The sequence below is a fragment of the Lycium ferocissimum genome, chromosome 11 (assembly GCF_029784015.1).
Source record: "Lycium ferocissimum isolate CSIRO_LF1 chromosome 11, AGI_CSIRO_Lferr_CH_V1, whole genome shotgun sequence".
Classification (NCBI taxonomy): Eukaryota; Viridiplantae; Streptophyta; class Magnoliopsida; order Solanales; family Solanaceae; genus Lycium; species Lycium ferocissimum.
The window spans coordinates 32867778-32881236 of record NC_081352.1 but is presented as its reverse complement, the minus strand read 5'-3'; the positions used below and the strand labels follow the sequence as shown (position 1 = coordinate 32881236).

At 33.9% G+C, this 13459-nt stretch overlaps 1 protein-coding gene and 1 pseudogene across 1 annotated transcript; both read left to right on the top strand.

Annotated features, from left to right (window-relative positions):
- The first annotated feature begins 2641 nt into the window (after window positions 1–2641).
- LOC132038009 (heavy metal-associated isoprenylated plant protein 16-like) lies at window positions 2642–3987 on the top strand. The gene is made up of 3 exons (XM_059428732.1): window positions 2642–2721; window positions 2817–2895; window positions 3650–3987. Exons 1-3 carry the CDS (start codon window positions 2716–2718, stop codon window positions 3928–3930), a joined length of 366 nt encoding a protein of 121 aa, XP_059284715.1. The 5' UTR covers window positions 2642–2715; the 3' UTR covers window positions 3931–3987.
- A 2356-nt stretch (window positions 3988–6343) lies between these two features.
- Window positions 6344–13210, top strand: LOC132037614 (heavy metal-associated isoprenylated plant protein 41-like; annotated as a pseudogene).
- Window positions 13211–13459: the final 249 nt, after the last annotated feature.

Below are 13459 nucleotides of genomic sequence, written 5' to 3'. Positions count from 1 at the left end.
TTTATTTAGAAGACGATAATATATATATGTTGAATAACTACCAATTGTTGTGGTTGGTGTATTTTGTAAGTTTTTCTATATATTTGTGTATTTTGTTCAAATTAATTCCATGACAATCTTTTTAAATACATCGACGCAAATACATGGTAAGTTTCTATATATTTATGTATTTTGTTCAAATTAATCCCATCAAATACATTTATGCAAGTTGTTACTCACACAAATACATGAGATTTAATTTAAAATATTTAATGGGGTTTCCCTTAAAAAAAAAAAAAATCAAATACATTTTAAATAAAAAATTAAATAATAAAAAAAAAACAATACCAAGAAAACCCGGGTGATGGTTACTCACAAATACATGATATTTAATATAAAATATATGGAGTTTGTTGGAAACTTTAAATACATTATTATTTATCAAATACATAGTAAAAAACGAAATCTCTCTTGAAAACCCTACATGTTTGGATTGATCGTGTTTGTTTTGTCAATGTATTTTCAGAGGTGTTGAAGATTTAATTTGAAATTTGAATTGTTGTATTGTAATGTCAAGAATGCATTAAGAAGAGAAACGTGAAGCGAAAGGAATATTACGAGATTTTAAAAGAAGGTAAAAAATATCTTAATTTCTCATTTAATAACATTTGTATTGTTAAAGGAGCCCTTTTTTTTATTGTATAATATTTTGTAACAAATACTAAAACATACACATACTTTTTAATTAGAAATTAATATTAAATATATTAATAAAACTCGGAAGTAAAGAATAAAATTTTACCAACTTTTAAAAAATAAGTAGGTATAGGCAACATGCAAAAATTGTAAAAAAAAACAATATAAATCTGCATGATTGTCTCCTCTTCACCCCTCCCCTCACCTCCCCACTCCTTCACCCTCACCCAACTCCACCCTACGGTGTTTGTCTAGATTATATATAAACGTTTTTGGGACAATATTTATGTTTTCTTACAAAAAACTAAAAACTAAAAACCAAAAAAACAAAAAAAGTAAAAATAAAACACTCTAATTTAATTATACCATTTGTGTCAATTGACATCTCTTTGCTTAAAATTGCTTTGTTTAGATTGATAATTTTTTTCTATTTAGTTATATACACTATATGTTGAATAATCCCCTTAAATTCTTCGTATGATTACTTCTTTATATTTTAATTTTGCTTATGACAATCTTTATAACTTCATCGCCGCTGTAAGTGGGGTTAGGATGAGAAAGAGGCGATCAACATAAAATATCACATATGAAATTTATTTTTCCTGGTCTCACCTATAAACTGATTTCCTAATATTTAATGAGCTTGTTTCCCTTAAAAAAAAAAAAAATCCAAAACATTTTAACCTGCCAAAAATTATAAGTAATAAAAAAAAAATCGAGAAAACCCATGAGGCCATAAATATGATTTAAAAATTGCATTAGTTGCTTTAAATTTATTATTTTTACATAGTCATTTCGTCTTCTCTCTAAGGCCCAACGAGTACTACATTTCCCCATATTGGAAACCAAGTTGTCTGGCATGTTGGGACCATCAAAGTAAATAAACCTAGTATTTTAGAAACTAGTACAATATAATAATTTGACAAGTGGATATTGATTAGAGCAAAGTTAGGCGTTTCTATAAATATTTTTTCTCTCTCTATGATTTATAAGTAAATTACTATTGGCTATAAGTCATTCGGTGAGACAACGACTGATAAATTTCAGCTCCAACAAAAAGGGTGAAAACAACTTACGCCTTCTAATTTTACTTTAAAAATCAACTTCTCTTCAAATATGAAAATTGACATTGTTCGATCCCTCTCTATCTTATACTTCCTCCGTTTCAATTTATGTGAACTCATTTGACTGGGCACGACATTTAAGAAAGAGTGAAGACTTTTGAAACTTGTGGTTCAAAACAAGTCTTGAATATTTGGGTGGTTTGTAGAATCATTTCATAAAGTGAATTTATTTCCAAATTAGGAAAGAGGTCATTCATTTTGGCACAGACTAAAAAAAAATAGGTTCACATAAATTGAAACAGGGGAGTACAAATTTTGCCTTTACCATTTTCAATTTCCTCTCAATGTAATATTTACTTATTAATATAGGTAGATCAATAATACTTACCAGAGAAGAGAAGAATATCATGATATTTGAAAAGTAGAGAGAGAGAGATGTTAAAACTTAGTTTAGATATGAGGGGGAATAACTTCAATGTTGGAGGGGAGTTTTATTCCTAAAGTAAAGTTTGGAATGTAAATATTTTTCACCCCAACTGAATATCATTCAGTTGTCTATTTCTTTTTGTTTTTTCCAGTATATTATCCCACTTGTCTCCAGTGGCAGCAAATTGACAACTTAATTCAGAAGACTTGAGCGTTGATTTACTTTTTAAGTAGCTCGCAAGGTTGAGATAGTCATGTAATGTAATTCTATTATGGCTGCTACATTATGATATTTCCTTGTTGGTGATTTCTTCATTAAATATTGTAACTATATGCAGTAGTAGTTGTAATATATTACTCGTATTATGTTTTGAAGGAGGAAAACAAAAAGAAGTTAGTTAGTCGTACTATACAGTAGTATAGTATAATATATGAACACGGTACTCATGACAATCATCACCTATATATATAGACCGATTCAGGCCCCTTACATATAAAGTCCTTTTATTAACATTGTTTCTGCCAGAAATTAGCTCCATTTCAGAAGAACATGAAGGTAATTAATTAATCCCTTAATTTGTCTTCTTTTTATCCCTTGATTTTCTGTGCCTCTCTTAAATTTCTTATTAATCATTAATGTCATATATATAGGAAAAGATTGTGATCGATCTCACTCTCAGCACTGATAACTGTATCTCAAAGGCCATGCAGATTGCTGTAAGATGTGCAGGTATTTATGCCTATTAACGCTTAACATTTTTCCAGAAAAATGTTTTACTATATAGCTTCTTGTGTTTTGGTTCTGAGAAAATATTCTACCGGGAAAACACTTTATCCAACAAAAGAAGAAAATGACTATCCTCATTTTTGGGCATAAGGCGTTTTCCTTTAGAATTAGAGTATATTATCAAAGCTATATCACTTATTTTGGAGAGTGTTTTTTATGTTCTTTTCCAAAAAATAATATTTACAATAGATTGATAATAATATTAGCCAATTAGATTGTTTTCTAAACAAATTTTCTAATAAGAAAGAATGATAATTATGCTTAAATATCAGTTAAAATAGTAATATGATTTTAAGAAAAATTGAATAGTGACTTCCGTCGTACCAAACACATGCTGATTTTAATGTAATTGTTATTGGGTGCACCTTGGCATTGAGGTTGATGGTTCAATTCCCATGTCCTTGTTATTTTATAATTAAGTTTTTTTTTTCTTTAGTTGGTTTATTTTTTCAAAATCCACTCACAACAGTAAAGGATACAGCATAAATCCAAACATTTTCAGCATATGTGAAAAGTCATTAAGAATAAAATTATAAAAAAATTGTACCTATACTTTTAAGAGTGTAATAAATTTAATGATAAGAATATACAGGGTGAATTCGTCAAATTTAAATTTAAATTTGTCTTTTTATAATAATGCACCCTTTTTTTAAATCCTAAATTCGCCGCTTCCAGAATTAATTATATTAATTTGCAGGGGTAATATCAGTGAATACAGACAAGGAAAAAGGGCATTTGGTGGTAATTGGAGTAGGGGTTGATTTCTTCAAGTTGATGAAATGCATAAAGAAGAAATTTAATTGTGCTCGCATTGTGAGTGTTGAAGAAGTGAAACCCGAAAAGAAACCCGAAAAGAAACCCGACCCTGATCCGAAACCATGTTGCCCTCTAATATGCCCTCCAAGCCCATGTGTGCAGTATTATCCAGTATGCCGACCCGATTATGATTCTCATAATCAAAATTGCCTCATTATGTGAGAGACACCCAATTTTAATTCATTGCATTGTATTATAATGTCCATAATTATTATTATTAATAATTGATCTGGTGTGATGGAATATTATGTTATTTTTCTTTTCCATTTTTCCTTAACTTACTTGATAATCTCATTTTATCCTTTATTGATGGCGGTCGAACGGGCTGGTATTTAATTTTTGCTCTTTAGCAATTGAACTTATATGTAGTGGAACATAAGTTCTTTAAGGACAAAAAGTAATGCGGTCATAACTTATGAGATATTATGATGCGAAAATATAAACTTATGTCTTATGAGGGACAAAAATTAAAGATCAAACACAAAATTGGGAATAAGTGCTAATGACCCGGAAATCAAATAAAATGCAGCCCAGGAATATGAGATTTGTGAGCTTTTCTGAGGCCCAAATTAACTTGAAACTCCCTGCAACACCAATACACTTCCTACTTTTCCTGCAAAGACTTATGAATTTGATTTTTACATAATACTCTCTCTTTTCAATTTATGGGAACCTATTACTATTTGGGTGGTCTACGAGGTGATTTTTTGACAATATTTTTCTTATATTTCTTCTAAATAATTTGAATTATGTCAAAATTAAGAAATCTATGTAAAAATTTACTGTTAAAGCTATAAAGTTTGACCGTCGTACTCCGAAAAGGTTAGCATAAATTGAAACAACGAGAGTAATTTAATGGATATTTTTCAAAAAATTGAGATTCGATATAAAACTTCTAAACTAGATGAGGGCAAATTCTAGACCTAAGGTTTGAATTTAGGCTTGGCTAATTCCAACTTCAAATCTTTGGGCTTTAAGTTTTTTAACTACAGCCGAGGTTTGAATTTGTCAACTGGCCAAATTAAAGGTTTATTCGAAGTTTAAATATGGACAATTTGCACGATTGTCCTCGCGGGTGGTGTTTCCTTTTAGCCCCTCAAATTGCTGGTCTTTAATGTTCTGCCTTCGCTTAATACCTCGAGGTTTTGGATTTTAATCTCGGCTCAGTTAAAAAAAAATCATAAGTCAGAGTCTTGTAGCAAAATTAAGCCTATTCAGCAAAAGTTAGGCCTTAAGGCAAACTTTTGCCCAAACTTAGGCCTTTTGCCCAAAAAAGACCTAATTTTGGGGAAATGTTAGGCTTTAAGGCAAGGGTTTCGCGAAAGTCTTGTCTTGCAAAATTATTGTTTTTTTTTTTTTGCCTGAGTAGGAGTTCGAATCCAAAACTTCTGGATATTTTCAGTCACTTTTTTAAACGAAGGACAAAAATTAAAGACTAGAGCGTTTGACGGACGATCCGCACAAAAAAAAAAAGGTTTAAACATTAGGTTTGAAGGTAGGCTTGTCCGATTCTACAACAATAGCCCATGTAACTTGACACTTGATCTGAAATTTAATTTTGAAAATAATTAAAAAATTTAGATATTCTATAAATATTTATTATATTTTAAATAGTGGCTACTAAGCTACTTGTACACTTTTCCTTTTTTTTTTTTTTAATAATTTAGAACAAAGACTTTTATAAAGATTGATTTTGAATTTATCGTCTTGCTTCAATATTGATTGTGCAAAACTTTTATTATCGATTGGACATAAATTAGTTTTGATTATGACGTGGGGAGTTTCATAAATTGCATCAATACTTCAATAGACAATAATTGTAATTCCTGTATTATCCCCGGAGGCTACAAGAAGCAACGCTCCCATAAATCGTTATGTGGTGATGTCCAGTCCGTAATTTTATTCAAGAAATTCAAATTTTATTTCCTTTTTAAGTTTTTGGGCACATAAACAGTCCCAAAAAAAAGTCCCTTTTTAGAATTGCAGCTATGGCAGAAAAAAGTCTCTTTGAGAACCAAAAAGTGATCAATGAAGAAGAAGAAGAGAAAAGAATACAACATTACTCTTCATATCATCAAATACTATTAGTTGGTGAAGGAGATTTCTCTTTTTCTCTCTGTTTAGTTCACTCTTTTGGCAACGCTTCTAATATTGTTGCTTCCTCTTTACAATCATATGGTACTCATTTTCACTCTATTTTCTTTCTAGGTTGCTTTTATTTTGCTTAATCTATGATGGGGTTCTCGCAAAATCCAATTTTTTTTGTTGTTCAAGAATGCTCTATTCGACTTTCTTTTGGTATTACCCTGTCACAATTTAAGTGTGTTACTTTCCTCTTTCTGATTTGTCCAAAAGAGTGTCTCTTTATTAAAGTTGACAATTCAAACAATGATGAGTTTAAAATCATAAAATTCAAAGTACATTGTATACTTCTTTAGTTTAGGACCACAGGATTGAAAAGTGCTTTTTAGTTTTAAACTTTATTCCAAGTCAAACTAAACACTTAAATTGGGACGGAATGAGTTTTTTTTTTTCCTTGTGTCATGGCTTCTTCTCTGTCATTGTTTTCTTTTTTCAAACTGCTTTGAAATGTGCACACGTTACCCTCCCAAGTTCCACTTATAGAATTATACTGAGTACGTTTGTTGTTGTAATAATTTTTTTGCTGTTTAATTTGCCCTTTTTGGTTCTGGTTGTAATAGATGTTGTGATCAAATGGACAAGAATGGAGAATCAAACTTAGAAAAGTTGAAATCTTTGAGGGGAAGTATCTTGCATGGTGTGGATGCAACTAAAATGCAGCAGCATCCTGATCTAAGTAACCGAAAATTCGATCGGATAATTTTTAATTTCCCTCATGCAGGGTTTCATGGCAGTGAGGATAATAATCGTCTTATCTAGTATGTTTCCCACTTTTTATCTTTCTGGATACATTTTTATTATGTGGTTTTAGCTCTGCTTGTAGTGTTGTATGTAACATGCTTTTCATGGAAATTTGAACTATTTAAGAAATATCTTTTTCATATTTTTTTGTGGTGTTAGAGCAAAGTAGCATCTATGGGAATAGAAGGTGGAGTTTGAACTCCAGGGAGTGGATGAAAACTATGGGAGACTATTAGTCAAATCCTAGTAGAGACAAAAAAATGCTAGGGGGAATAGCCGAGGCGGAGCCAAGATTTTTTTTTAAGTTGCTAGGTTTTATATTAGTAATTTGTTCTTATTCAATGGATTTTCAAGACAAATACATTGTTTGAGCCAAAGCTACCTGTAGCCGACACGCTAGCTCCGCCCTTGGTTGTACTAGTACGTACCTGGTGAAATAGTCGAGTTGCAGATATAACCCTTTCAAAGAAAGAGAGTAGAAGAATGAGGTGGATTTATGTTTTAAATTTGTGGCTCGACTCTGCGCCAACAACTTATATTTAGTATAAATACTCACGAGCCTCTTGTCCATTCTCACTACTAAAAAAAGGGGAAAAATCGACGGCTAAAATCGACGGACCGAGTCGGTTTTTTTAATGAAACCGATGGGAAACCGACCTTTTACGGTCTGTCGGTTTTCATAGCCTCGCTTTTTGGAAACCGACGGACCACGTCGGTTTTTCCCGACGGACAGCGTCGGTTTCGTTGTCCGTCGGGTTTTTTTCAATAATTTTAAAAAATAAATAAAAATTAAAAAAACCGACGGACAGGGTCGGTTTTTTTAATTTCTGATTTTTGATCTTACATAATAATAATATATATTTTATGAAAAAAAGGACGCACTGCGTCGGTTTTCTATTTAAATTTTTTTTATTTTAAATGAAAATCGACACAGTACGTCGGTTTTTTCATAAAATTTAATAATTAATTTCCAGAAAATCGACGGACTGCGTCGGTTGTCCGTCGGTTTTCTGGAAAATTTGCAAAAATTAATTTCCGTAAAACCGACGGATCGTCGGTTTTGGAAAATTTCGCATGCAAATCATGCATTTTCTCGCAATCACACAAAGACAAACCAAAACTAACACCAACAGCTGCTCGTAACTAGCATTAAAATGCTCCAAATCAATTCTAAAAGAGCTACAACACATAAAATCACCCTAAGTAATAATAAAACACATCAAACACTATCTAAACACATCAAATACGATCTTAATAGACCTTCAAAGTTCGTAAATATTTAAATGTCCAACCAAAAGTACCATTAACTAGTTTTAACATAAGTCCATTATTAAATCCAAACTACTACAATCGATCATCCGGTGTCCCAAGCTACGAAATCACCGTCATCGTCATCTTCCGGGTCGGAGGGGGGGGGGGGAGAGAAGGGGGCACACCAAATTGTCCACATGCAACGTGGCTTTTAACTTGTGCCATTAGCGATTCAAGGCTCGCTTTCACGGTGTTACTTTCCTCAACTCTTTTTGCCTCGGGGCCCGGCTAATTTCCTATTAAGTTCAGCAATTTGCTGTGCCATAGCTGCGACCTGAACACCATCAAATCCCTCGGCTTGTCGAGAAGACCCTTCACCTTGCAATCCTGACCGAAGGCGACTTAAGTTGTTCCTTGGGCCTAGACCGTACGCTCTACCATTTTGTGCTCCCCCAACTGCTCCACACCAAAAATCTATCTCTAATTCCGGTGGAGGACGACTCGGATGCTCAGCCGAGTTTGTCGTACTTCGGTCCACCTCATCCATAAAATGCGTACGTATATTAAAAAATGAAACTTAGTATATAACGAATATATCATAATTAAACTTATATATAATTACTTAAATAATAAAATTATCACTTACATAGGAATTACGAGCCCCGTCCTCAACCCATACGGTCGGATCCGACCATGCTTCTTCTTTTGTGTGGGTCTTCGTGAATAGCTGATCCTGAGTTGGCATCTGTCCCGTAGCTTTTTTCTGCAAAAAAAAAAAAAAAGTTAAACATAAAATTAATAGCTCAATAATGATATATTGATCGTAGGTAACTTTAAAAGTATAAAATTACTTACCATTGTCCTAGCCACGTGCCCCTGACTTCTTGCACCCGCGGTGCAAAGAGCCACCTTTCGGGATGCACGGGCGACCTTTGCTCGCTCGTACTTGGCGATAAACTCGGAGTTCGCCAATATGCCTTAAGTTTCTCCCACCGTTCACATTTAGCCATTGGGGCATCTTCATATACCTTCTAGCCCTCGAAAACCAATTAGACAACCTTGCACTCCCCTTCCTCTCAAAGTTTGCAGCAACCCTATCATTGTCCATTGGATCCCATGTACAATACATCTGCAAATCAAATAGCTAACATTAGATGATTTATATAAAAGTAAATTCAAGTTATGAAATGTATAATAAGATGCATACGTTAAACTCTCTAAACATAGCCTGTCGAGTATCATATGGGATTTCACTCGAAGTATAAAAATGATCGCCATAAAGCCTCCGAACAACATCCAACAAGACTTTTGTAGTGTCGTGATCCGGATAGAACCTCGAGCTAAAAAATTTAATGCATATTAGATTAAGATGAAAAAAAAACTTTAGGAAAACTTAATAAAAGACAATCTTACCCAACTCCCTCAGCACGATGAAAATCGACCCATCGCATCTCTATCTCCCGATGTAAACCATGATATATCGGTGCACCGAGCCGGAGCCAACTTGCGAGTGCGAGTGCGGTGCGGGAGCGAGGAGCTCAGGGAGGACGAAGACGGGTCCGAGACTGGTTGGATTGCGGTGACTCGAAATCGCAGTCGCTATCTCTAAGGCGCAAATTAGATACACTTGAGGTGTACCATTTGGAGAAGGAGAAGGAGAAGAGACAAAGTGGCCGACGTGCTGCAGAGATCCGCGCGCGGCGGGCACATACATAGGTATAGGTATAGAAGTAGGATAGGTAAATGATGCCGGGCCGAGGCGGTGCCACGGTGAAAGACCCACCGACCGGATCGGGCCTCGCATAGAAGAGCCGGTGCATAAAAAAAAGAAGGCGGAGTAGATCCAATACGTGGAGCGGACGGAATGGATCGACTACTAGTAGTCATAGGATCTATAGGTCTCTTATCTTTTCTCTTACTAGTACCTCCACCTCTACCTCTACCTCTACCTCTACCTCTACCTTGATCACTACCACCTGATGACATCTGCATACATAAAATTAATAACTCAATAATGATATATTGATCGTAGGTAAAAACTTAACAAGTATAGAATTATGTTATTATCAAGTATAGGATAAACTAACATGCAACTAGTTATCCTCCCACTCATCCTCGCTTGTTTCATTTTCATCGATGATTCTTCCTCATCGCTTGTTTCAGTCCATCTAACATTCTTCCTCAACATTTTCTATGATAGTTACATCATCTTCATCAACATTTTCTAATATGTGTTGAGGATGTTCCAAAGTATTTTCTAACTCTGTGTCAACCGTTTGATGAACAGCTGGTACATCATTTTGATACGCCACATCTAATGCATTATCGACCTCAATCCTCCCCACAGGCTTAGTCTAATTCTTGATAGAAGCGCATTGCTTCTTCATTAGGAGGTTCCTAAAAATTTTGCTCAGGTTCAAACCCAGACTGTACGCCAAAAGCATCATTAACCATATCATTAACTTTATCATATTGGACATGACTATATTCCCGCGACACACTACTTTCACCGACAACCATATTGTAAAATATACCATTGACCCCATCGCCTCTCCATGATCGGTCCCAAACATAATATTTCGCTTAAACCCACAACTATATAAATGAACCCTAACCGCTTCCTTTCAAATACTTCATACACCTACAATGAGAACAAGGACACCTAATTACCCCTTCATTTTGAAAAGGGTGAAGTGTCACGTACGTGTGATAAACCCATCAACACCTTTAACAAATTCATCATGTACACCCACACGATTACTATTATTCATATTATACATCCACATACGATCCATCTACAAAAATATACCCACAAATTATTGAGGTTATAGAAATATATGATAACTTAAGAATACTAACTTAAAATATAACTTAAGAAAACACAATCCCAACCACTTCTAACTTTGAATTCTCAATAACAATTCTAACTTTAATAATTTATAAATTCTAACTTTAATATAATTTTGAAAAGCACAATCCCAACCAATTCTAACTTTGAATTCTCAATAACAATTCTAACTTTAATAACTTATGGATTCTAACTTTAATTCTAAAAATTGAAAAGTAAATCTAGTCAAATAAAGTCTACATTTTAGTTTTGAGGTTATAGAAATATTATAACTTAATAATTCTAACATAACTTAATAATTCTAACTTTGAAAAGCACAATTCCAACCAATTCTAAAAATTGAAAAGTAAATCTAGAGAAATAAAATCTACATTTTAGTATTGAGGTTATAGAAATACTATAACTTAACAATTCTAACTTTGAAAAGCACAATCTCAACTAATTCTAATTTGGAATGATCAATAACAATTCTAATAACTTATGAAATTCTAACAAAAAGCACAATCCAACAAAAAAAAAAAAAAAAAAAAAAACTAGTCAAATAATTAAAGTATACATTTTTGCACATATTCAACATCAATAATATTACAAAGAATGATAACTAAGCTAACACAAATACATTGACAAAGAACATGCAAAATATAACACAATCTCAAGCCAAAAAAAAAAAAAAATGACAACTAAACTAGTCAAATAAAGTTTACATTTTTTTCACAAATTCAACATTAATAACATTGCAAATGATGTTTAACAAAGCTAAATAGATTAGCTTTAGGCCTAAAATCTACAAATAAAACTAAAATTGAAAGAATTTTAAAAGCCCTAATTTAAGAGAAACTAACCTCAACTAATTAACTTCAAAACGGGTCTGGGGTTGGTGGGGACGGGCTGGCAGGCGGCGGCGTTGGGCGGTGGCGAAATGGGTGGACGGGCTGGCCGGAGGGGAGGGGGCGGCGGGTAGGGTTTGGGTGGGAATGGGGTTTTAATTTTGGAAGAGAAGAAGAAATGGGTGCAAAACCCGTCTGGTGCTATTTTAAAGAAAAACCGACGGACAAAACCGACCCTGTCCGTCGGTTTTTCCCGCATGTTTGACAAGATTTTGACCCGAAAATTTAAAAAAAAAATAGGAAACCGACCCTGTCCATCGGTTTCCTAAAAAAAAATTATTTATTATTTTTTTTAAAAACAAATTGAATTGCATATTATTTAAAATGTTTTTAAAAATAAAACCGACGTACGACGTCGGTTTTATATTAATTATTATTATTTTTTTTAATAAAACCGACGTTGGACGTCGGTTTTTTTGGCGGTTAAATATTTTTAAAATTCTGCCAAAAAACCGACTTTGTCCGTCGGTTTTTTTATTAAAATAATTAAAAAAAAATTAGAAATGTAAAAAACCGACGCAGGAAGTCGGTTGTCCGTCGGTTTTTTAAACCGACGCGGTGCGTCGGTTTTTTGTCCGTCAATTTTTGGCAGTTTTTTAGTAGTGTCTCATTGAATGATTGTAGGGGATCATATATGTAAGACTTATAATAGCGATCTTCACTTATACATTCTTACCAGTTTGTAATTAACAACTAAATTCACGTCTAGCACGATGAATGTCGAGTACCACTGAGGATGAGGATAGGAATATGGTAGGGTGTTTAGGATATCAATAGTGAAGATTTGATCAAGTGATATGTAGTTAAGGTGTTGTAAAGGACTTGTAAGATAAAGTTGTTGTAAAATGATTTGGTTTTGTCCATCTTTTTTGACCAGTTTTTTTGGCTCGTTTAGGCCAATAATTGATCATACTGGGAACGGAATAAATTCCGTTTGCTGAAAGTATTGGCTTTTGTCGTCTAGGTTAGTTGCTTAATTGTTCTTTTCTCGCGCTGGATTTTACATTATCTCAACTTATTGCGTGCGTTATTTCTCTTATGCAGAATGCACAGGAATCTTGTGAGAAGTTTTCTTTGGAGTGCAAAAAAGATGTTGCGAGTCGATGGTCAAATTCATGTTGCCCATAAAACTACTCCTACATACAACCGTTGGGATCTTGTTGGACTTGGAAAAGAAAACTCCTTGATTTGTATTGAATGCGCTGAATTCAGGACTGAAAATTACCCTGCAGGTTACAACAACAAAATGGGAGCAGGTCCAAAATGTGATGAACCTTTTCATCTGGGTGAGTGCCAGACCTTCATGTTTATACTCGACCCATCTCGTAAGAATGTGTAAATGAAAAAACAAGCGAAACACAATTTACATGCACCATCTCACAAATTTCAAAAGGTTCCCAAATGCAATTTACACACGCCACCTTAGAAATTTCAAGAAGTTCCCAACTCCATAAGTCCTCCAATTTACTCCTTCCAGCAGCAACTAAGTTGGATTGACAGTAGAAATTCTCTAACCTATGTGAATGAGATGAATGGTTTTCCAAGTTATGCGGGTTTACCTGCAAGGCATGACCCTAGAAGAGAATGTTTTAGGATCTTTAATCAGTATTTTAGTTATATTCGAGAAAATTTTGGAAGAAGAGAGGATATTGGTGTTGAAGTTTCAGTTCGTCAAGCTCTGCAGCATGCTTCTTTGATGTACAGGTCCGAGACCGGGGGCCCCCCTGAAGCTTACTTGAAACTTTTGAAGGAGCTTCATTTTCTGAGCCAGACAAGAATTTCGAGACTACAACAGAAGCTGCCAGATTCCGATCGAAGACTG

Excerpts from the sequence above, each read along its gene's own strand:
- LOC132038009 (XM_059428732.1), top strand. Across the intron at positions 2,896-3,649 it reads GATTGCTGTAAGATGTGCAG|GGGTAATATCAGTGAATACA; the intron begins GTATTTATGCCT and ends ATTAATTTGCAG.